Raw genomic sequence first — 23,592 nt, 5'->3', positions numbered from 1 at the left:
GAATTATAGGTATAGAGGCAGAGTGACACAGAATTATAGGGAGGGAGGCTGGGTGATACAGAATTATAGGGAGGGGATGCTGGATGATACATAATTATAGGTAGGGAGGCTGGGTGATACAGAATTATGGGGAGGGGAGGCTGGGTGATACAGAATTATAGGGAGGGGAGGCTGGGTGCTACAGAATTATAGGTAGGGGAGGCTGGGTGATACAGAATTATAGGGAGGGGATGCTGGGTGATACAGAATTATAGGGAACGGAGGCTGGGTGATACAGAGTTATAGGTAGGGGAGGCTGGGTGATACAGAATTATAGGGAGGGGAGGCAGGGTGATACAGTATTATAGGGAGGGCAGGCTGGGTGATACATAATTATAGGTAGGGGAGGCTGGGTGATACTGAATTATAGGGAGGGAGGCTGGGTGATACTGAATTATAGGTAGGGAGGCTGGGTGATACAGTATTATAGGTAGGGGAGGCTGGGTGATACAGAAGTATAGGGAGGGGAGGCTGGGTGATACAGAATTATAGGTAGAGAGGCAGAGTGATACAGAATTATAGGGAGGGAGGCAGGCTGATACAGAATTACAGGTAGAGGAGGCTGGGTGATACAGAATTATAGGGAGGGGATGCTGGGTGATACAGAATTATAGGGAGAGAGGCTGGGTGATACAGAATTATAGGTAGAGGAGGCTGGGTGATACAGAATTATAGGGAAGGAGGCTGGGTGATACAGAATTATAGGGAGGGAGGCTGGGTGATACAGAATTATAGGGAGAGAGGCAGAGTGACACAGAACTATTGGGAGAGAGGCAGAGTGACACAGAATTATGGGGAGGGGAGGCTGGGTGATACAGAATTATAGGTAGGGAGGCTGGGTGATACAGAATTATAGGGAGGGAGGCTGGGTGATACAGAATTATAGGGAGAGAGGCAGAGTGACACAGAATTATGGGGAGGGGAGGCTGGGTGATACAGAATTATAGGTAGGGAGGCTGGGTGATACAGAATTATAGGTAGGGAGGCTGGGTGATACTGAATTATAGGGAGGGAGGCTGGGTGATACAGAATTATAGGGAGGGAGGCTGGGTGATACAGAATTATAGGGAGGGAGGCTGGGTGATACAGAATTATAGGGAGGGAGGCTGGGTGATACAGAATTATAGGGAGAGAGGCAGAGTGACACAGAATTATGGGGAGGGGAGGCTGGGTGATACAGAATTATAGGTATAGAGGCAGAGTGACACAGAATTATAGGGAGGGAGGCTGGGTGATACAGAATTATAGGGAGGGGATGCTGGGTGATACATAATTATAGGTAGGGAGGCTGGGTGATACAGAATTATGGGGAGGGGAGGCTGGGTGATACAGAATTATAGGGAGGGGAGGCTGGGTGCTACAGAATTATAGGTAGGGGAGGCTGGGTGATACAGAATTATAGGGAGGGGATGCTGGGTGATACAGAATTATAGGGAACGGAGGCTGGGTGATACAGAGTTATAGGTAGGGGAGGCTGGGTGATACAGAATTATAGGGAGGGGAGGCTGGGTGATACAGAATTATAGGTAGGGGAGGCTGGGTGATACAGAATTATAGGTAGGGAGGCTGGGTGATACAGAATTATAGGGAGGGGAGGCTGGGAGATACAGAATTATAGGGAGGGAGGCTGGGTGATACAGAATTATAGGGAGGGAGGCTGGGTGATACAGAATTATAGGGAGGGAGGCTGGGTGATACAGAAGTATAGGGAGGGGAGGCTGGGTGATACAGAATTATAGGTGGGAATGCTGGGTGATACAGAATTATAGGGAGGGGAGGCAGGGTAATACAGAATTATAGGGAGGGAGGCTGGGTGATACAGAATTATAGGGAGGGGAGGCTGGGTGATACAGAATTAAAGGTAGGGGAGGCATGGTGATACAGAATTATAGGGAGAGGAGGCTGGGTGATACAGAATTATAGGTAGGGAGGCTGGGTGATACAGAATTATAGGGAGGGAGGCTGGGTGATACAGAATTATAGGGAGGGGAGACAGGGTGATACAGAATTATAGGGAGGGGAGGCTGGGTGATACAGAATTATAGGGAGGGGAGGCTGGGTGATACAGAATTATAGGGAGGGGAGACAGGGTGATACAGAATTATAGGGAGGGGAGACAGGGTGATACAGAATTATAGGGAGGGGAGGCTGGGTGATACAGAATTATAGGGAGGGGAGGCTGGGTGATACAGAATTATAGGGAGGGGAGACAGGGTGACACAGAATTAGAGGGAGGGGAGGCTGGGTGATACAGAATTATAGGGAGAGAGGCAGGGTGATACAGAATTATAGGGAGGGAGGCTGGGTGATACAGAATTATAGGGAGGGGAGGCTGGGTGATACAGAATTATAGGTAGGGAGGCTGGGTGATACTGAATTATAGGGAAGGAGGCTGGGTGATACAGAATTATAGGGAGGAGGGTGACAGAATATGGGATAGAAAGTGAAAGAACTATGGGAGAAGGAGGGGAGGAAAGGTTATAGCGAGGAGGCTGGTGATACAGATTATAGGTAGGGAGGCTGGTGATCAGAATTAGGAGGGAGGCTGGGTGATACAGAATATAGGTGAGGGGAGGCTGAGTGAACAGAATTATAGGGAGGGAGACGGGTGATAAGAATTATAGGAGGGAGGCGGGGTGATACAGAATTATAGGTGGGGAGGCTGGGTGATACAGAATTATAGGGAGGGAGGCTGGGTGATACAGAATTATAGGGAGGGAGGCTAGGTGATACAGAATTATAGGGAAGGAGGCTGGGTGATATGGGTGATACAGAATTATAGGGAGGGGAGGCGGGGGATACAGAATTAGGGAGAGAGGTGATACAGAAATTAGGGAGGGGAGGGGAGGACAATATAGGGAGGAGTATATAGGGGTGATACAGAATTATAGGGAGGGGAGGCTGGGTGATACAGAATTATAGGGAGGGGAGGCAGTGTGATACAGAATTATAGGGAGGGGAGGCAGGGTGATACAGAATTATAGGTAGGGAGGCTGGGTGATACAGAATTATAGGGAGGGGAGGCTGGGTGATACATAATTATAGGGAGGGGAGGCTGGGTGATACATAATTATAGGGAGGGGAGGCAGGGTGATACAGAATTATAGGAAGGGGAGACAGGGTGATACAGAATTATAGGAAGGGGAGACAGGGTGATACAGAATTATAGGGAGGGGAGGCAGTGTGATACAGAATTATAGGGAGGGGAGGCAGGGTGATACAGAATTATAGGTAGGGAGGCTGGGTGATACAGAATTATAGGGAGGGGAGGCTGGGTGATACAGAATTATAGGTAGGGGAGGCTGGGTGATACTGAATTATAGGGAGGGGAGACAGGGTGATACAGAATTATAGGGAGGGGAGGCTGGGTGATACATAATTATAGGGAGGGGAGGCAGGGTGATACAGAATTATAGGAAGGGGAGACAGGGTGATACAGAATTATAGGGAGGGGAGGCTGGGTGATACAGAATTATAGGGAGGGGAGGCTGGGTGATACAGAATTATAGGGAGGGAGGCTGGGTGATACAGAATTATAGGTAGGGGAGGCAGGATGATACAGAATTATAGGGAGAGAGGCTGGGTGATACAGAATTATAGGTAGGGAGGCTGGGTGATACAGAATTATAGGGAGGGGAGGCTGGGTGATACAGAATTATAGGTAGGGAGGCTGGGTGATACATAATTATAGGTAGGGAGGCAGGGTGATACAGAATTATAGGTAGGGAGGCTGTGTGATACAGAATTATAGGGAGGGAGGCTGGGTGATACAGAATTATAGGTGGGGAGGCATGGTGATACAGAATTATAGGTGGGGATGCTGGGTGATACAGAATTATAGGGAGGGAGGCTGGGTGATACAGAATTATAGGGAGGGAGGCTGGGTGATACAGAATTATAGGGAGAGAGGCTGGGTGATACAGAATGATAGGGAGGGAGGCTGGGTGATACAGAATTATAGGGAGGGAGGCTGTGTGATACAGAATTATAGGTAGGGGATGCTGGGTGATACAGAATTATAGGGAGAGGAGGTTGGCTGGTGAATAACTATAGGTAAGGGGGCTGGGTGATACAGAATATTAGGTAAGAAGAATGGATTGTTCAGAATTAATGGGAGGGATGTTGAGCAGTACAGAATTTATGGAATGGTGGGTATGATAGCAACGCTAGCAGTGATGCATCTCTTTATCACATTTCCAGTTACATATTTGGTATATAATAAAGTATACAGCTTACCATATCAACTGCCTGCAGTATCATGTGAATTATGACATCATAAAAAGGTACTCATACTAATGCTCTTGTAAGAATCTTATCAATAATAATTGAATATAATGTATTTTAGCTCTTGTTATCATTTGGACACACCTCTCATACCCAGGACACAGTATATAAATTTTAGACAAGTATACCCACCACCTTTTCTGAATAATAGCTTGTCAACCATGTGTGCATTGTAAAAAAAACCCAGTATACATAGTGTATTGTGTTAAATCCTAGCATTGTTATCTATACAAATAAACACTCACCCATAAGTCACCTGACAAGCCAACCTAATAATAGATTTCTTGTCAAAATATACAATGTTTCTTATTAGCATTTGTAGCTGTACAGTAGAGATGAGTCCCAAGGTTCATCAAACTTTGTTAAATTTAGAACAACTATCAAACACATTCTCTAACTTATGTTGAAACATTTATTCTGGATAGAAGCAGTCTTGATATGATAAAAGAGTTCACATCTGGAGGATAAAAGAGTACCAACCTGTAGGATAATAGATTACCCAACTGGAGGATAACAGATTACCCACCTGTAGGATAACAGAGTACCCACCTGTAGGATAACAGATTACCCACCTGTAGGATAACAGATTACCCACCTGGAGGATAACAGATTACCCACCTGTAGGATAACAGATTACCCACCTGGAGGATAACAGAGTACCCACCTGTAGGATAACAGAGTACCCACCTGGAGGATAACAGATTACCCACCTGGAGGATAACAGATTACCCACCTGGAGGATAACAGATTACCCACCTGTAGGATAACAGATTACCCACCTGGAGGATAACAGATTACCCACCTGGAGGATAACATATTACCCATCTGTAGGATAACAGAGTACCCACCTGTAGGATAACAGATTACACACCTGGAGGATAACAGATTACCCACCTGTAGGATAACAGATTACCCACCTGGAGGATAACAGATTACCCACCTGGAGGATAACATATTACCCATCTGTAGGATAACAGAGTACCCACCTGTAGGATAACAGATTACCCACCTGTAGATAACAGATTACCCACCTGGAGGATAACAGATTACCCACCTGTAGGATAACAGATTACCAACCTGGAGGATAACAGATTACCCACCTGTAGGATAACAGAGTACCCACCTGGAGGATAACATATTACCCATCTGTAGGATAACAGATTACCCACCTGTAGGATAACAGAGTACCCACCTGGAGGATAACATATTACCCATCTGTAGGATAACAGAGTACCCACCTGGAGGATAACATATTACCCATCTGTAGGATAACAGATTACCCACCTGGAGGATAACAGATTACCCACCTGTAGGATAACAGATTACCCACCTGTAGGATAACAGAGTACCCACCTGTAGGATAACAGATTACCCACCTGTAGGATAACAGAGTACCCACCTGTAGGATAACAGAGTACCCACCTGGAGGATAACAGAGTACCCACCTGTAGGATAACAGATTACCCACCTGGAGGATAACAGATTACCCACCTGGAGGATAACAGATTACCCACCTGGAGGATAACAGAGTACCCACCTGGAGGATAACAGATTACCCACCTGTAGGATAACAGATTACCCACCTGTAGGATAACATATTACCCACCTGTAGGATAACAGATTACCCACCTGGAGGATAACAGATTACCCACCTGGAGGATAACAGATTACCCACCTGGAGGATAACAGATTACCCATCTGTAGGATAACAGAGTACCAACCTGGAGGATAACAGATTACCCACCTGGAGGATAACAGATTACCCACCTGTAGGATAACAGATTACCCACCTGGAGGATAACAGATTACCCACCTGGAGGATAACAGATTACCCACCTGTAGGATAACAGATTACCCACCTGTAGGATAACAGATTACCCACCTGTAGGATAACAGATTACCCACCTGTAGGATAACAGATTACCCACCTGTAGGATAACAGATTACCCACCTGGAGGATAACAGATTACCCACCTGGAGGATAACAGATTACCCACCTGGAGGATAACAGAGTACCCACCTGGAGGATAACAGAGTACCCACCTGTAGGATAACAGATTACCCACCTGTAGGATAACAGAGTACCCACCTGGAGGATAACAGATTACCCATCTGTAGGATAACAGATTACCCACCTGGAGGATAACAGATTACCCACCTGGAGGATAACAGAGTACCCACCTGGAGGATAACAGATTACCCACCAAGAGGATAACAGAGTACCCACCTGGAGGATAACAGATTACCCACCTGGACGATAACAGAGTACCCACCTCTAGGGTAACAGATTACCCACCTGTAGTATAACAGATTACCCACCTGTAGGGTAACAGATTACCCACCTGTAATATAACAGATTACCCACCTGTAGGATAACAGATTACCCACCTGGAGGATAACAGATTACCCACATGTAGGATAACAGATTACCCACCTGGAGGATAACAGATTACCCACCTGGAGGATAACAGATTACCCACCCGGATGAAACCCTTGTGGTGGGGCAGATGATCCCATACTTTTTTTTCACGTCCAGTTGGAGAATCAAACCCAGTTACCTTAATGAAAGGCTACACTAAGTGTGATATCCACTTTGCCCCCAATCACCCAAGGCTTATTAAAAGTCCACTTCATTAAAATATCAAAAGATGGCGCAAGATTTATAAATCTGTTCAATTATCGTCATCATTTTTGATCATCCTTAGTATTGATGATAAACTATACCAGCATTTTAGAGGAGAGCAGCATGTTTTTGAGCATATTCTCTTTGTTATATTTACCATTTTACCGTTATCTCCCATCACTGGATCACACACTGCAACAAAAACGAGAAAAATAGTTTTCTACAGCCTCTCATACCTTTAAATCACATATTCATATTTACATTCAGTATGCTTGAAAGTATTGGTGAAAACTGTATTAATTTATCATAACAACATTAGTCTTATCACAGTGTGAATAGTAATGGCAGGGATGTCCGCGTTATCACAGGAAGTACCCTCCGCTGCCAAGCAGGATTTTCTTCTTCTCATGTTCTTTTAAATAAACACGATCCAAGTTATATGTACATTGTACATAGATCCGATGTTGTTACGGTCTCCTAAATGTTCAAAAGATAAAAATCACTCCAAAGATCTCACAGAATAACTGTTGTAGATGGAACTACATTTTGTTTGTGTTGTTGTTATGACAGTTGCCAAGATCAATCCTAGAACTGACACTTTACCGCCAACTCGAACGTGATTCATGGAATATGTCCAGAAGACAATGTTGTTATGACCTTATGAATGTTGAAAAAAATAAATTGCATTCCTTAAATAATACAATCGCCTACATTGTGTATGTCTCAGGTAATCATACATATAATGCTATTTTTATATCATAGTTACTGTTCATTATATAATGATGTCACTTTTTTAAAAAAAAACACTTCATTATCTAAACAATTCTATACAAGAACAGAAACCAGTTGTTACTGAATACATTCTATGATAGTTTGACTGTATTAAAGTATATGTCTATGAATACAAACTTAAGACCATTACCGTAAGTCAGATTAGGATTTTGTTCTCGTAGATCTTTGACAATCTCACCGACCTTTTCCAGGAATGATTTGGACCCTATGTAGCCTGAAATATATAATATCACAGTGTACCTCAACGTAACTCACAACAATACGTAACTTTACCTAATGATTGCCATGAAGGTAAGCTGTTCAAAACAAACAGCCCAAACTCCTCAATTGTGTTATAAATCAGAGATTTAGCCCTCATGCAACCTCAACTTTGTTATGAATCAGTGAGAGATTTAGCCCACCCTCAACTTTGTTATAAATCAGTGAGAGATTTAGCCCACCCTCAACTTTGTTATAAATTAGTGGGAGATTTAGCCCACCCTCAACTTTGTTATAAATCAGTGAGAGATTTAGCCCACCCTCAACTTTGTTATAAATTAGTGGGAGATTTAGCCCACCCTCAACTTTGTTATAAATCAATGGGAGATTTAGCTAGCCCACCCTCAACTGTGTTATAGATCAGTAGGAGATTTAGCCCATCCTTAACTTTGTTATAAATTAGTGAGATATTTAGCCCACCCTCAACTTTGTTATAAGTCAATGGGAGATTTATATTTAGCCCACCCTCAACTTTGTTATAAGTCAATGGGAGATTTAGCCCACCCCCAACTTTGTTATGAATTAGTGAGGGGATTTAGCCCACCCCCAACTTTGTTATAAATCAGTGAGAGATTTAGCTAGCCCACCCTCAACTGTGTTATAAATCAGTAGGAGATTTAGCCCACCAACAACTTTGCTATAAATCAGTGAGAGATTTAGTCCATCCTCAACTGTCAGCTATGAAATACACCAGCTGGATTTGGAATTCGTACCAAGTCCTTGTGATAAAAATCTTGGTCATTCCTTAAACATTTTGACATCCTAGTCATCTCATCTGTTACTACCTCGGAACATGAGTGTGTTAAAATCATGGATGTTCCATAAATGATATGCTTTGTGTTATTACCTGTGAGCAGGTGTGTGTAGTGATGAATCATGTTGCTCTTCAGTCCATCATAGAGACAGGACATATCATCAGCATTCAACACTTGGCCTTTGAACACTTTATAACCTTTTGGAAACACATGTAAAGAGGTGAATGGAATAAGTTTCACATAATTATTTTCTTTTAAACATTTTCAATTATAATCTCATAATGACAATAAATGCTGAATTTGTTTCCACAGAAAATTGGAGAGAAAAAATAAATACACAAAGAGATATAATTTTCCCACTCCCCTTCCTGGCTGCAAATATGAAGCCTGCAGGTAATATATGTTCACATTTGGATGATGTACCCTTCCAACAACAACAAAAAATATCTATTACCAATATATTTCAACCTATAGAAGAACACTGTTGAAATAAAAAACAATGTGACACATTTGGCCTGTTTCTTTGTAATCCCTAGGGGTGGGTCAGACTAAAAATGTTCATATGTAGTTTCAAACTGTCACCTCAAGGTTATGATTCCAATCAAGTCTGAATTATTGGGGTAAAGTTCGAGAGAAAAATGTAAAATCTTGGGCCATGACAATCATCAGACATTAATCATTTAAAAGTACCTTAAGACCTTTCCATTTATGAGGATCGAGTATTTGATTCTATCACATTTGTCTAATAGCTGGCTAAAAGATGATTTTTAAGTTTCAGTCACTTTGACCCCTCTTGGCCCAGCTCATCAGTTTCTGTATGTCCATACTATCAAACTGCTATCACATACTAATAAGTATAATCTAGTTTAAATTATTATCCAATGAAAAAATTCTATTAAAAAAGTGATTTTCTTATAAAAACTTTAAAGTGTATCCTTCCCCAGGGGGAAATGTGAAAACCAGGGACCATGGAATTTATAGAACCTGACAGCCCTTCAATCTATGAAGAGTAATTTATTTTTCTACATCTGGCTAATGAGAAGAAGACTTTTGTAATTCAAGTAAATTTTACCTCTATTGACCATGTGATTTTCCTATATAAACTATAATAGTAAAGTTCAGCCTCTCCCCAGGGGAACATGCGAAATCCAGGACACAGGAATTTTACAATTTTGAAAAAGAACCTAAAGGCCTTTCCATCCACGAAGACTATTTGATTCAACCATATCTTGGTCTTGAGATGAAGATTTTTTAAATTTCACTTAATTAGACTCCTTTTGGTCCATCCCTTAGGCCCAAAGGTGGTGATGACAAAATAATTAACTCTTTTGGTTTCTGAAAAAAATCATCAAAATTGGAAAGAAGTTCTAAATGTGAAAATGTTAACAAAAAATGGACAACGAATTACGACAGATGAAGACAGATTTAAAAAGATAAAAAGGTCACGTTCTGAGGTTTGTTCAGATGACCTCAAGACTTACATTGTAGACCTAGCTATTTTTCTATGCGAAATATTATAAAAGATAATTAAATGTCATTGTTTTTCTTAGTTGATATGAATGCACAATGAAGTATGAAAATAATATACATTTAATTGTATGTAGAGTTAACATGATGCTGATGATGATGATGACAGTGACGTCAACAATGATGATATTGTTTTACTTGTCTTTATATACATCTAAATGTACCATATCAATTTAATTTACCTGTATGGTTGGAGAACTGGACAGAATTTACAGTGCTCACATCAAATCCGAGAACCTGTTGAAGTAACATATACATTGACAGTATAACATGTTAAAGACAAATGAGCATGATCAATAAAAAAATAATCGAAAATAAACACAATCACGATATAAACATGTGCATATAGGCATGTTCAAAATGGTGGGTGTTTTTGGATCATTTGAAGCCTTAATATTAGTTTTATCTGGCCCTGACATCATTCCCGGTGTCTGGTCCATAACATGGTGCCAGGGAAAACTCGGAATCCATAGCTTTATTTATAACATTTACAAAACAGCAATAATAAGCATTTCGACGTAAACACGTATACATATATGTACTCGGACGGATACTGGAACACCAACAGATCTGAAAGTATAATACATGAAAAAAAATACGTGAGATTCGCCTAACGACAGCAACGTAATACGTTTTATTGGTAAACAGAAAGTGATATCACTGACCATAAACCCGTGAAGGTGACCGTGGGGAAAACGTGTGAGGGTCGGAATAGGTCAGATGATTAACTCACTCACCTGGAGAGGAAAAGTAGCACTCTTATTGCCAACATATCCGGAAACGACCGAGCTTTGGATGGACAGGACACGACAGTCATCAGGCGAATCCATGGTCACGTTCATCAAAATCGTAAAACGTGCGGGGGTCATTCACTCAATGTACTTCCGGGTCAACCATGTGAGTGAGTGGGCGTGCACTACCTACCGTTGGAGCTCACTGTTGATGAACTTTGACTGCAGCCTGTGTTGCGTGTATGCATATAGCTGTAAGCTGTGCCAATTAAAAGGTTGTGCCAATCGACGACAACAGTCTCGTGGACGAATAACAGGTACATGTAAGTGCATTAACACTGACATTTGGTCATATATATGTCTCTGGTCTAACGACTTACCGTTTACTATGTATGTGTACATGTAGATTATCTATGTAAGAGGGAGCTACGTACAGTAGACTTTCAAAGTCACGCACAGGCAAGACATTTGGAGTTTAGTTTGTAATTTTCATCAATATTTTCATCAATTACAATAAGAACAGTACAAGTGTAAGTCGTAAGCTTATAAAGACAGGCACCATACTACAGCCCAAACTCCCAAAGATACTACAGCCCAAACTCCTACATGTAAGATACTACAGCCCAAACTCCCAAATATACTATATCCCAAATTCCCCAAAATACTAACAACTTATAAAAGCCCTCCCCACAAATATATATATTACAACGATTGTGATAGCGACACAGTATACTTATAATGATTATAAAGAAAGAAAAGCAAAGAAGAATGACGGGAAGAAAGACAGATCTAGAGATCTAAGAGTAAGATGAATGCTGCTACATTAGGATATACTACAAATTAGGGTTTATAAACGATGTACACAATATATATCTTTAAATACACTTAATCAAAAATAATTTAAAAAATACATGACACATTCTAGCTACGTATACAAGTAATAAACAAATAATGGGCAGCTAAAAATCTTCCTTCTGGGCTTCAGTAGTAATACAATCGCACTTTTATTAAAATTGTTTAATTCGTCGTAGGACATTTAACTCGATGAAAGAATATTTAATGTGTTAAATTATAAAAAAAAAAGAGTTACCAAACTTACTACATCGGGTGAGTTTCAACTCTCATAAAACGTGGGAATGTCATAAGAATAAAACATAGGTTTTATATTATTTCTCGTTAATGGAAATTTGCGAGTAATATACAAATCTATATTTAGATCACAAACAATTTAGGTTTATGTTAAATAATTAGTCAGTCAGCATATGTTTGTGCCAATATGAACATTGAAAAAAACCTGTTATATTCATATTGAGTGCCTCTTTTATATTTTGTTGTCTGCAGTATAGGAACTCGAAAGTTACTCTAATTTGAGATAACTTGTGATCAATTTCTGATAAAATGTCTCCGCACATACTACACAACTGACTAGAGACTTTGCACAGTAACTTTAGTATGCGAGGCCACGACACGGAGTGGGTTGTACTTCATCCGGGGATTAAAGGTGACGATTTGATTTACATGTCATTGCGGAAGAAAGATGAAATTGACGCACATTTTAGACAGATATTTTCTTTTGTTGTTCGTAGTTATATGTTAGTTTAAACCTATACAGTGAGATGTCTTTACAATTTATCCTAATACATATTCGTCTATGTAACGTAGGCTATGAGTCCTTCCTAAATTAGCGGCATACCAGCGTAACGCTGGTACTTGATACTACCTGATTGGTGTTTAGCACTAGTACTGAGCGGACCGAACAGACAAACCGAACCATTCCTGTATCACTACAATCCATTAAAATTTAATTTCTTTTCATTTTGTGAAACGTCAGGCGTATCGAAAATTTGCATTTATAAGGAGTTGTGTATATTCATGGCAGGTGTAGGAAATATAATTATTTAACCGTGTGTTTTACGTCAAGTAACATGTACAATATCAACTGTATGATATAATTTGGCCTTTATGTTTTCTTTGATTTGCAGTTACTTAGGAAACAATGCCTGGACGATTTGAAGGAAAGGTTGTTTTTCTATCTGCCGCGGCACAAGGAATAGGCCGTGCCACGGCCTTGGTAGGTAGCTCATCACACATCACATTCAATCACTGGGACCTGAAAATATCAGTCTAGATTATTTGGATCTATCTCAATATACAGTTTATACATGTATACACCCTTAGCAGGGTTATATCAATATTCGGCTAAAATAACAATCCCGATTTACGATAAAAATCCACGTTTATATACATAATGTTAAATAATATCACTGAATGCATAATTTTACAATTTATCTTTTTAATCTATCGAGACCATGAAATCAAGACAAAATTAGGATTTAAGATGAAGATACCTATGGATTATTTTGTCTGGCAGGCCTTTGGATTATTTTGTCTGACAGGCCTTTGGATTATTTTGTCTGACAGGCCTTTGGATTATTTTGTCTGAGAGACCTTTGGATTATTTTGTCTGACAGGCCTTTGCTGATGAAGGTGCTACTGTTATTGCGACCGACATCAACGGGGAAAAACTGAGCGAACTATCGGGGATGAAAGGTAAAACTTTAATGCATACATTTTATATATATACTCCAATCACTATTGTTGGCTCTGACGGAGGGCGCGAGCTGGGGTATTGCAGTGGGAGGAAGCTGGAGTACCCGGATGAAGCCCAAGTGGTCGCGCAGGTTTCCTCGTAGCCTTTTCACGTTAGATCGAGGAATCGATCCCGGTCGCTTCTAGGTCAATGGCAAGTCAAATTAGCATTGCGTCACTCAATCATCATTAAAACATACAGGGATTATATATGTTTTTATTACTGAGATTGCGTCTTATTACACACATGGTGTCATAATTATGTCAAATAGATGCATAATGTATACCTCTTTTAAATATCACGACGCATGGCACCCGCCTTAACAAGACTCCCTATCTGATTGCTATCTGAGGGTCACATACTCGACTGTCCCCTTTGTACTGTATAGGTATTCAGACACAGGTGCTGGACGTCACAGATTCTGCGGCCGTGGACAGTTTCATGGAGACGCTAGACAAAGTGGACGTGCTTTTTAACTGCGCGGGGTAGGTCTTAAATATAAGATATTCTTAGTCTATTTCTTACATTTTGAGTTTATTCTTCAAAAAAAATTTTAACCACCAATCTCTAAGTTTCACCATTTTCTCACAATTCATCAATGCGAGATACACAGTGGTTCTAATTTCTTACATTATAGATTTCTAAACAATGGTTCAATTATTCTATCTGTTGAACAATGTTCAGAGTATTGTATATTACGTGTGTATATTGTAGATTCGTACATCATGGCACTATCCTGGACGTGGAAGAGAAGGACTGGGATTTCAGCTTTAACCTTAATGTAAAGAGTATGTACAGAACCTGTCGACGTGTGATCCCAAAGGTTGGTGCCACTGGAAACATGGTCTTAATACTGGCCCTCATCATGTTCGCTTGATGTTTATATTGGACTTTTCTCTAATATGGATATCGTTTCTACTTTCTCAAAGTCGATCGCAAAAGTCTCCCAAAAATCTTGACATATCTAGCTTCTCTCTCCAATAATCTTCCAAATGTTTTTCTTTTATAAATGTTTTTATTTCTATCCCAAAAAGTGATATACTGTTTCTCAGAATATTGTTGATAGACACCTTTATGTACATTTTTTGGAGGCTGGTATCTTTGTCTACCTCTGTTCATCCTAGAGGCTACCATTCCTATCACCAATGTAGATATCTGCTTTTTCTCCGAGCTTGGAACGTGGCTCGCGTAGAGTTTGATATCTCAGATTCCCTGTCTACATGGCTCGTTACGGACATAGATTTGTCACATTTCGTAACCCCCCCGCCTGTATTATTATCTATGCATACAAACTATGTATACAAATACAATTTAAAAATGAAATTTAGATCAGCAAAGAGACCAACAAGCAATTGATAAAGTGATATTATAACACGATGCTGATCGTGTTTCAGTTGATAAAGTGATATTATAACACGATGTTTATCATGTTTCAGTTGATAAAGTGACATTATAACACGATGCTGATCATGTTTGAGATAATAAAGTGATATTATAACACGATGCTGACCATGTTTGAGATAATAAAGTGATATTATAACACGATGCTGACCATGTTTGAGATAATAAAGTGATATTATAACACGATGCTGATCATGTTTGAGATAATAAAGTGATATTATAACACGATGCTGATCATGTTTCAGTTGATAAAGTGACATTATAACACGATGCTGATCATGTTTGAGATAATAAAGTGATATTATAACACGATGCTGATCATGTTTGAGATAATAAAGTGATATTATAACACGATGCTGATCATGTTTCAGTTGATAAAGTGACATTATAACACGATGCTGATCATGTTTGAGATAATAAAGTGATATTATAACACGATGCTGACCATGTTTGAGATAATAAAGTGATATTATAACACGATGCTGACCATGTTTGAGATAATAAAGTGATATTATAACACGATGCTGATCATGTTTGAGATAATAAAGTGATATTATAACACGATGCTGATCATGTTTCAGTTGATAAAGTGACATTATAACACGATGCTGATCATGTTTCAGTTGATAAAGTGATATTATAACACGATGCTGATCATGTTTCAGTTGATAAAGTGATATTATAACACGATGCTGATCATGTTTCAGTTGATAAAGTGACATTATAACACGATGCTGATCATGTTTCAGATGATAAAGTGATATTATAACACGATGCTGACCATGTTTCAGTTGATAAAGTGATATTATAACACGATGCTGACCATGTTTCAGTTGATAAAGTGACATTATAACACGATGCTGATCGTGTTTCAGTTGATAAAGTGATATTATAACACGATGCTGATCGTGTTTCAGTTGATAAAGTGATATTATAACACGATGCTGATCGTGTTTCAGATGATAAAGTGATATATTATTTAAGCAATGAACAGTGGTTTTAATGTTGTTTTAGTCGATATGGCAGCAAGATGTATGGTGGGCAAATGGCTTGGGAACCCGTTAGGGTTTCCGTGCTACATTTGCCCACCATACATCTTGCTGCCATATCGACTATAACAACATTAAAACCACTGTTCAATACTTATAATTACATTGTCTTACCATTTTCGTCAACTTTGAAAAAAACTAAACCAACACAAAAAAATCCCGCCTTTTTTTAATGTCACATGACCCACTGGGTGTTATAGCCTGAGGCACTGGGTGTTATAGGCGTATGGTAGCAACTGCCTCTTAGCATTGTGTCAATGGGGAAATGCGGAGCAAATGTAAATATAACAAGATGCTGATCATGTTTCAGATGATAAAAAATGGAGGAGGCGCCATCATCAATATGTCGTCAGTGGCATCCAGTATCCACGGTAAATCGGCGGATATTTATTTTAGACATGGAACAGATGCATTATCTCCGATGCTTGCCTTAATTCAAATCTATTGAATGTGTTTATGTATGCTAATTTGTATCATTTCAATTCTTAAATGTCTATCAAACATTTAAAAATAATCGATCAACAGTATAAATTGATAAACGCAATACAAAATTTTAGTTTAATGGTATAAACGTATCCTTTTACGCCGTTCTAGTATTTCCTTATGCTAGGTAGAGGTACAAATATATTGAAACGTCTTTTAAGGACCTCCAAACCGGTTCGTGTACAGTGCTTCCAAGGCGGCAGTGATTGGGCTGAGTAAAACAATAGCGAGGGATTTCATAGGCAACGGTATTCGTTGTATCCCCATATGCCCCGGTAAGTGTGAATAAGAAAATTATCCAAAAGACTTGGTAAATGATATTGAAAAATTGATACTTTGTTGAAAAAATAAAGACAGTCACCTTAAGTCTTTGATATAATGCAATACTTTAATTGTAAAATTATTTTAATTGAAAAAAATATTAATTGACTTCCTTGCTCTATGGAGAGTTCATAAGCGTGGAATCGACTTGAAAAAAATACTATTCCATCAGTAATCAAGGACAATTTAAGCATGACACGAAAAGACAACCAAGATCAAGAGAGACTGAAAGATAAGCCGACACTCTCTGACAATTGACAATGATATTGTGTTACAGGAACCGTAGACACACCCTCTCTTCACGGGCGGATAGAGGCACAGCCTGATCCAGAGGAGGTAGGATATGATATCTTTAAATGACAATATGGTCAAATCAGAGTACACTGTAAGAAATATAACCATATTGTTGTTACATTATTGTATTTGATGTCGACCAAGGGTTGGGAATCAGACACATGCCCCTATGCATGTAACCAAGTGTCAAATGTCCGCTTTTGTTGCCCATTATGAAAGAAAGCTATGACTTTTCTTGCTAGGCCGGGAACTCCAAACAAAGACAAATCGAAAAGCATTGCCGAGTTAGGTACAAGGGAAAATGAAGTTAAAAATACGTCAGTGGACGTGGCAGATACGATAAGAGCACATTTGAAGACACCTCATATTTAAATTTATATACAATAGTGCCAAAAATAATTAAATTGCATTGTACAGCTACTTAATTGGTCCTTCCAGGGCCCGTCATTGATGCTGATGGCCTAAAATAGAATCAAATTCTAGAAAAAAAAATTAAAGAGGAGACAGCAAAAATCGAGTATTTCCTTCCATAGCCTCAGTCCAGGAGGAATTGATCAGACTGTTACTAATTTGCTGCACCCGTTACAGCAGTTGCTATTTCTGTATCATCATTTCTGTCTTTTCTTTATTTTCATCTGATCTTTCTTTCTTTGCTTGGTTTTTTTTCTCCGGGTGCCTCCTACTATCGTCCTCATCAGACCCTCACTGTTGGTACCTACTACTGTCGTCCTCATTAGACCCTCACTGTTGGTGTCTACTTCTCTAGACCTCATTAGACCCTCACTGTTGGTGTCTACTACTGTCGTCCTCATTAGACCCTCACTGTTGGTACCTACTACTGTCGTCCTCATTAGACCCTCACTGTTGGTGTCTACTACTGTCGTCCTCATTAGACCGTCACTGTTGGTGTCTACTACTATCGTCCTCATCAGACCCTCACTGTTGGTGTCTACTACTGTCGTCCTCATTAGACCCTCACTGTTGGTACCTACTACCGTCGTCCTCATTAGACCCTCACTGTTGGTGCCTACTACTGTCGTCCTCATTAGACCCTCACTGTTGGTACCTACTACTGTCGTCCTCATTAGACCCTCACTGTTGGTACCTACTACTGTCGTCCTCATTAGACCCTCACTGTTGGTACCTACTACTGTCGTCCTCATTAGACCCTCACTGTTGGTGCCTACTACTGTAGTCCTCATTAGACCCTCACTGTTGGTACCTACTACTGTCGTCCTCATTAGACCCTCACTGTTGGTGCCTACTACTGTCGTCCTCATTAGACCCTCACTGTTGGTACCTACTACTGTCGTCCTCATTAGACCCTCACTGTTGGTGCCTACTACTGTCGTCCTCATTAGACCCTCACTGTTGGTACCTACTACTGTCGTCCTCATCAGACCCTCACTGTTGGTGTCTACTACTGTCGTCCTCATTAGACCCTCACTGTTGATGTCTACTACTGTCGTCCTCATTAGACCCTCACTGTTGGTGCCTACTACTGTCGTCCTCATTAACCCTCACTGTTGGTACCTACTACTGTCGTCCTCATTAGACCCTCACTGTTGGTACCTACTACTGTCGTCCTCATTAGACCCTCACTGTTGGTACCTACTACTGTCGTCCTCATTAGACCCTCACTGTTGGTGTCTACTACTATCGTCCTCATTAGACCCTCACTGTTGGTGTCTACTACTGTCGTCCTCATTAGACCCTCACTGTTGGTGCCTACTACTGTCGTCCTCATTTGACCCTCACTGTTGGTGTCTACTACTGTCGTCCTCATTAGACCCTCACTGTTGGTACCTACTACTGTCGTCCTCATTAGACCCTCACTGTTGGTGTCTACTACTGTCGTCCTCATTAGACCCTCACTGTTGGTACCTACTACTGTCGTCCTCATTAGACCCTCACTGTTGGTGTCTACTACTGTCGTCCTCATTAGACCCTCACTGTTGGTGTCTACTACTGTCGTCCTCATTAGACCGTCACTGTTGGTGTCTACTACTGTCGTCCTCATTAGACCCTCACTGTTGGTGTCTACTACTGTCGTCCTCATTAGACCCTCACTGTTGGTGCCTACTACTGTCGTCCTCATTAGACCGTCACTGTTGGTGTCTACTACTTTCGTCCTCATTAGACCCTCACTGTTGGTACCTACTACTGTCGTCCTCATTAAACCCTCACTGTTGGTGTCTACTACTGTCGTCCTCATTAGACCCTCACTGTTGGTGTCTACTACTGTCGTCCTCATTAGACCGTCACTGTTGGTGCCTTCTACTGTCGTCCTCATTAGACCGTCACTGTTGGTGCCTACTACTGTCGTCCTCATTTGACCCTCACTGTTGGTGTCTACTACTGTCGTCCTCATTAGACCCTCACTGTTGGTACCTACTACTGTCGTCCTCATTAGACCCTCACTGTTGGTGTCTACTACTGTCGTCCTCATTAGACCCTCACTGTTGGTACCTACTACTGTCGTCCTCATTAGACCCTCACTGTTGGTGTCTACTACTGTCGTCCTCATTAGACCCTCACTGTTGGTGTCTACTACTTTCGTCCTCATTAGACCCTCACTGTTGGTACCTACTACTGTCGTCCTCATTAAACCCTCACTGTTGGTGTCTACTACTGTCGTCCTCATTAGACCCTCACTGTTGGTGTCTACTACTGTCGTCCTCATTAGACCGTCACTGTTGGTGCCTTCTACTGTCGTCCTCATTAGACCGTCACTGTTGGTACCTACTACTGTCGTCCTCATTAGACCCTCACTGTTGGTACCTACTACTGTCGTCCTCATTAGACCCTCACTGTTGGTGCCTACTACTGTCGTCCTCATTAGACCCTCACTGTTGGTACCTACTACTGTCGTCCTCATTAGACCCTCACTGTTGGTGCCTACTACTGTCGTCCTCATTAGACCCTCACTGTTGGTGTCTACTACTGTCGTCCTCATTAGACCCTCACTGTTGGTACCTACTACTGTCGTCCTCATTAGACCCTCACTGTTGGTACCTACTACTGTCGTCCTCATTAGACCCTCACTGTTGGTACCTACTACTGTCGTCCTCATTAGACCCTCACTGTTGGTACCTACTACTGTCGTCCTCATTAGACCCTCACTGTTGGTGTCTGCTACTGTCGTCCTCATTAGACCGTCACTGTTGGTACCTACTACTGTCGTCCTCATTAGACCCTCACTGTTGGTGCCTACTACTGTCGTCCTCATTAGACCCTCACTGTTGGTACCTACTACTGTCGTCCTCATTAGACCCTCACTGTTGGTGCCTACTACTGTCGTCCTCATTAGACCCTCACTGTTGGTACCTACTACTGTCGTCCTCATTAGACCCTCACTGTTGGTACCTACTACTGTCGTCCTCATTAGACCCTCACTGTTGGTGTCTACTACTGTCGTCCTCATTAGACCGTCACTGTTGGTACCTACTACTGTCGTCCTCATTAGACCCTCACTGTTGGTGCCTACTACTCTCGTCCTCATTAGACCCTCACTGTTGGTACCTACTACTGTCGTCCTCATTAGACCCTCACTGTTGGTGCCTTCTACTGTCGTCCTCATTAGACCCTCACTGTTGGTGCCTACTACTCTCGTCCTCATTAGACCCTCACTGTTGGTACCTACTACTGTCGTCCTCATTAGACCCTCACTGTTGGTGCCTACTACTGTCGTCCTCATTAGACCCTCACTGTTGGTGTCTACTACTGTCGTCCTCATTAGACCCTCACTGTTGGTGTCTACTACTGTCGTCCTCATTAGACCCTCACTGTTGGTGTCTACTACTGTCGTCCTCATTAGACCCTCACTGTTGGTGTCTACTACTGTCGTCCTCATTAGACCCTCACTGTTGGTGTGTCTTACTATCGTCCTCATTAGACCCAGGTTGTTTGTGCCTCCTTCGTGCGTAGATGCGTTACAATTTACTCACTTGCTGTTGCCCTCCCTATTTGACTTTGATTTTTGTGAAATATTTTAAAAGGCTCTCATAAAGGATCAAAATGATATATACATGTGCCTGTTCCGTTGGGAAATAATCTTAACCCGAGTGTGAGAGTTTGACCAGCCAGCAGGAGGCCTGCCGAATGGTGGCCAGTCGAACTCTTACATACTTTATATTATTACTTATTTTGTTATCCCCCACCACCACCACACACAAAACAAAATACAAAAAAAGAGAGGAATTATAGTGTTGCCTATGTCCGTCGCGACCTGTCACTTCGCATTCTGTCTCGTCCCTTCCTGTTACGTCACGTCACGTCATGCCACGTCACGTTCCGATTTCATGTAAACAACAGCTTGATTGAGGCCAATGTCCCACTCGCTATTGATCAAATGATTTAATGAAACACTTGACAACTCCATTCTCCCATGAATGTTGGTCAAAGTTGATGAAAAGGTCACATGACAGTGGGGGCATTTATGTCTTACAGACTCTAGTTTACTTTTGTTTTATGCCTACAATTTACCTCGTTCATCAGTTGTGATGAAATCTCATAATCATATGCCATTTTACCTTTCTACAAATATACGTTGGAGGGCATTATGTTGTAGAAATATCTCAATTGCCCGAATCTTGATTTGTTGCCGCACACATTAAGTAAAACTGTGTTTTAACTGTCATTCATTGTTAGACATCGTGAAGACTGGAACAGTTTGGGTACATTTAAAATCTGTATATGCTGCCTGTCACAAAAATGAATAAAATATCACCAACAATAGAAAAAAAAATATTTTCATTAAAACCAACGACTAAAAATATAAACGCGTTTTAAAATAATCGCTTGTGAGAGCAACAGTGTAGCGTGCCGAGAGGCGGAGTACGATAGAATTTCCTCGAAATGCAATTTACTTTTGTTATTGTATAAAAATTTGAAAAAAAGATTTGTTTTTTATCGATAAAATCAACTCTTTGTTGAAAAGTTAGCACATTTGGAATATTTTATAGTAAATTGTGATGATGTACCCGTTTGTAGGCCCGAAAGGTCTTCATGGCAAGGCAGCCCATGGGGAGGTTGGCCACTGCTCAGGAGATCGCCAGCCTGATACTTTTCTTAGCGTCGAGTGATGTGAGTATTCTACATGAACAATCGATGATGTGTTTACAATGTTTACCATCAGTACAAAGTACCCACGTGTTTGTATTTCTAAGCGTAAAGTGGATCTGGCCACGTGTCGGTGAAATATTATATTATAGAGTTTAACACTTAATATCTCTGGCCACCTGTCAGTTAAATATGATATTAAACTATTTCCTGTCCAGCTGAGAGCTTATGTTAATGTAATTGTTGAAAAGTAACACGGCGTTACTGTACAATGTTTATACATGAGGTCTAGAAGGCCTGTTTCCCTTTCCTTGATATTTCACAATCCTATTGCACATTTTTCCTGTTTTGGAATTACAAAGTGTAGTCCATCAGAAACATCTTTTCTCTATTTACTAATTTTATCATTATGCTAAAGAGGATTAAATCTTAATTCGGTTGGAAAAGCACAACTTTAATATGAAACAGTATTTCCTTTGTTGGACCCCGCCCTCCAGTGGGGACAGCCTCTGTGCGTGTCTGATATCTACCTAGTAAGGTTGTTTATTTTCAGGCGTCCTACATCACCGGTAAAGAGTACATCATTGATGGTGGATGGACCCTATAAGCTATCTCCCCAAACAAGGAAGCTTGCTGTCACGGAAACTAGCCAATGGTTTCTCAAAGAGAGTAGTATCAACATTTATAGAGAATTATTATTCAAGATTTATTTTGATTAAATACAGGTTGTAATAGGTGTTAACCGTAGAGGTACAAATGTATCTTTAATTTGTTTGTTGTGCGAGTCGAACTGGCTATATATTTGTATATAAGCCTGAAATATGTCCATGATCGTCAGAAATCTAATACACATAGCACAACTCTAAAGCGTGTATACATACCTTCAGTAAAAGTGTAGTAAATTACTGTTTTACCCCTTCAGTCCTTCAGTGTGGCCCACTAGTCACTCGTCTAGTGTGTTGTTATTTTGATGTCCTTTTGATGTCCTTCGGTGTGGCCCACTAGTCACTCGTCTAGTGTGTTGTTACTTTGATGTCCTTTTGATGTCCTTCAGTGTGGCCCACTAGTCACTCGTCTAGTGTGTTGTTATTTTGATGTCCTTTTGATGTCCTTCGGTGTGGCCCACTAGTCACTCGTCTAGTGTGTTGTTACTTTGATGTCCTTTTGATGTCCTTCAGTGTGACCCACTAGTCACTCGTCTAGTGTGTTGTTATTTTGATGTCCTTCAGTGTGGCCCACTAGTCACTCGTCTAGTGTGTTGTTATTTTGATGTCCTTCAGTGTGACCCACTAGTCACTCGTCTAGTATGTTGTTATTTTGATGTCCTTCAGTGTGGCCCACTAGTCACTCGTCTAGTGTGTTGTTATTTTGATGTCCTTTTGAT

At 40.9% G+C, this 23,592-nt stretch overlaps 2 protein-coding genes across 5 annotated transcripts in view; one reads left to right on the top strand and one right to left on the bottom strand.

The window, feature by feature from the left end:
* LOC117328121 (pyridoxal kinase-like) overlaps positions 1–11,174 on the bottom strand; it is a 24,691-nt gene extending 13,517 nt beyond the window's left edge. Inside the window, exons 1-6 of one of the 2 annotated variants that reach the window (XM_033885503.1) lie at positions 11,016–11,174; positions 10,461–10,515; positions 8,844–8,948; positions 7,869–7,952; positions 7,104–7,138; positions 4,569–4,592 (exon numbers count right to left, since the gene is read on the bottom strand). In XM_033885503.1, the coding sequence (XP_033741394.1) occupies positions 4,569–4,592; positions 7,104–7,138; positions 7,869–7,952; positions 8,844–8,948; positions 10,461–10,515; positions 11,016–11,147 (435 nt within the window). In that variant the 5' untranslated portion in view covers positions 11,148–11,174. The remainder of the gene's footprint in view (positions 1–4,568; positions 4,593–7,103; positions 7,139–7,868; positions 7,953–8,843; positions 8,949–10,460; positions 10,516–11,015) is intronic. The other variant, XM_033885504.1, reaches the window with a different exon arrangement.
* On the top strand, positions 11,170–23,592 carry LOC117328122 (3-hydroxybutyrate dehydrogenase type 2-like). Of its 3 annotated transcripts, none has more exons than XM_033885505.1 (10): positions 11,170–11,332; positions 12,992–13,080; positions 13,481–13,559; positions 13,988–14,084; positions 14,314–14,422; positions 16,360–16,420; positions 16,694–16,807; positions 17,131–17,189; positions 22,140–22,232; positions 22,762–23,592. In XM_033885505.1, exons 2-10 carry the CDS (start codon positions 13,006–13,008, stop codon positions 22,813–22,815), a joined length of 741 nt encoding a protein of 246 aa, XP_033741396.1. In that variant the 5' UTR covers positions 11,170–11,332; positions 12,992–13,005; the 3' UTR covers positions 22,816–23,592. The 3 variants fall into 3 exon arrangements, with proteins under 3 accessions (XP_033741396.1, XP_033741397.1, XP_033741398.1); XM_033885506.1 differs by having other exon boundaries at positions 11,202–11,326; XM_033885507.1 differs by lacking the exon at positions 11,170–11,332 and adding an exon at positions 12,492–12,510.

Source organism: Pecten maximus, chromosome 5 (assembly GCF_902652985.1).
Source record: "Pecten maximus chromosome 5, xPecMax1.1, whole genome shotgun sequence".
Classification (NCBI taxonomy): domain Eukaryota; kingdom Metazoa; phylum Mollusca; class Bivalvia; order Pectinida; family Pectinidae; genus Pecten; species Pecten maximus.
Note: the sequence above shows the minus strand (reverse complement) of the source record. Positions and strands in the feature narration are given on the sequence as shown.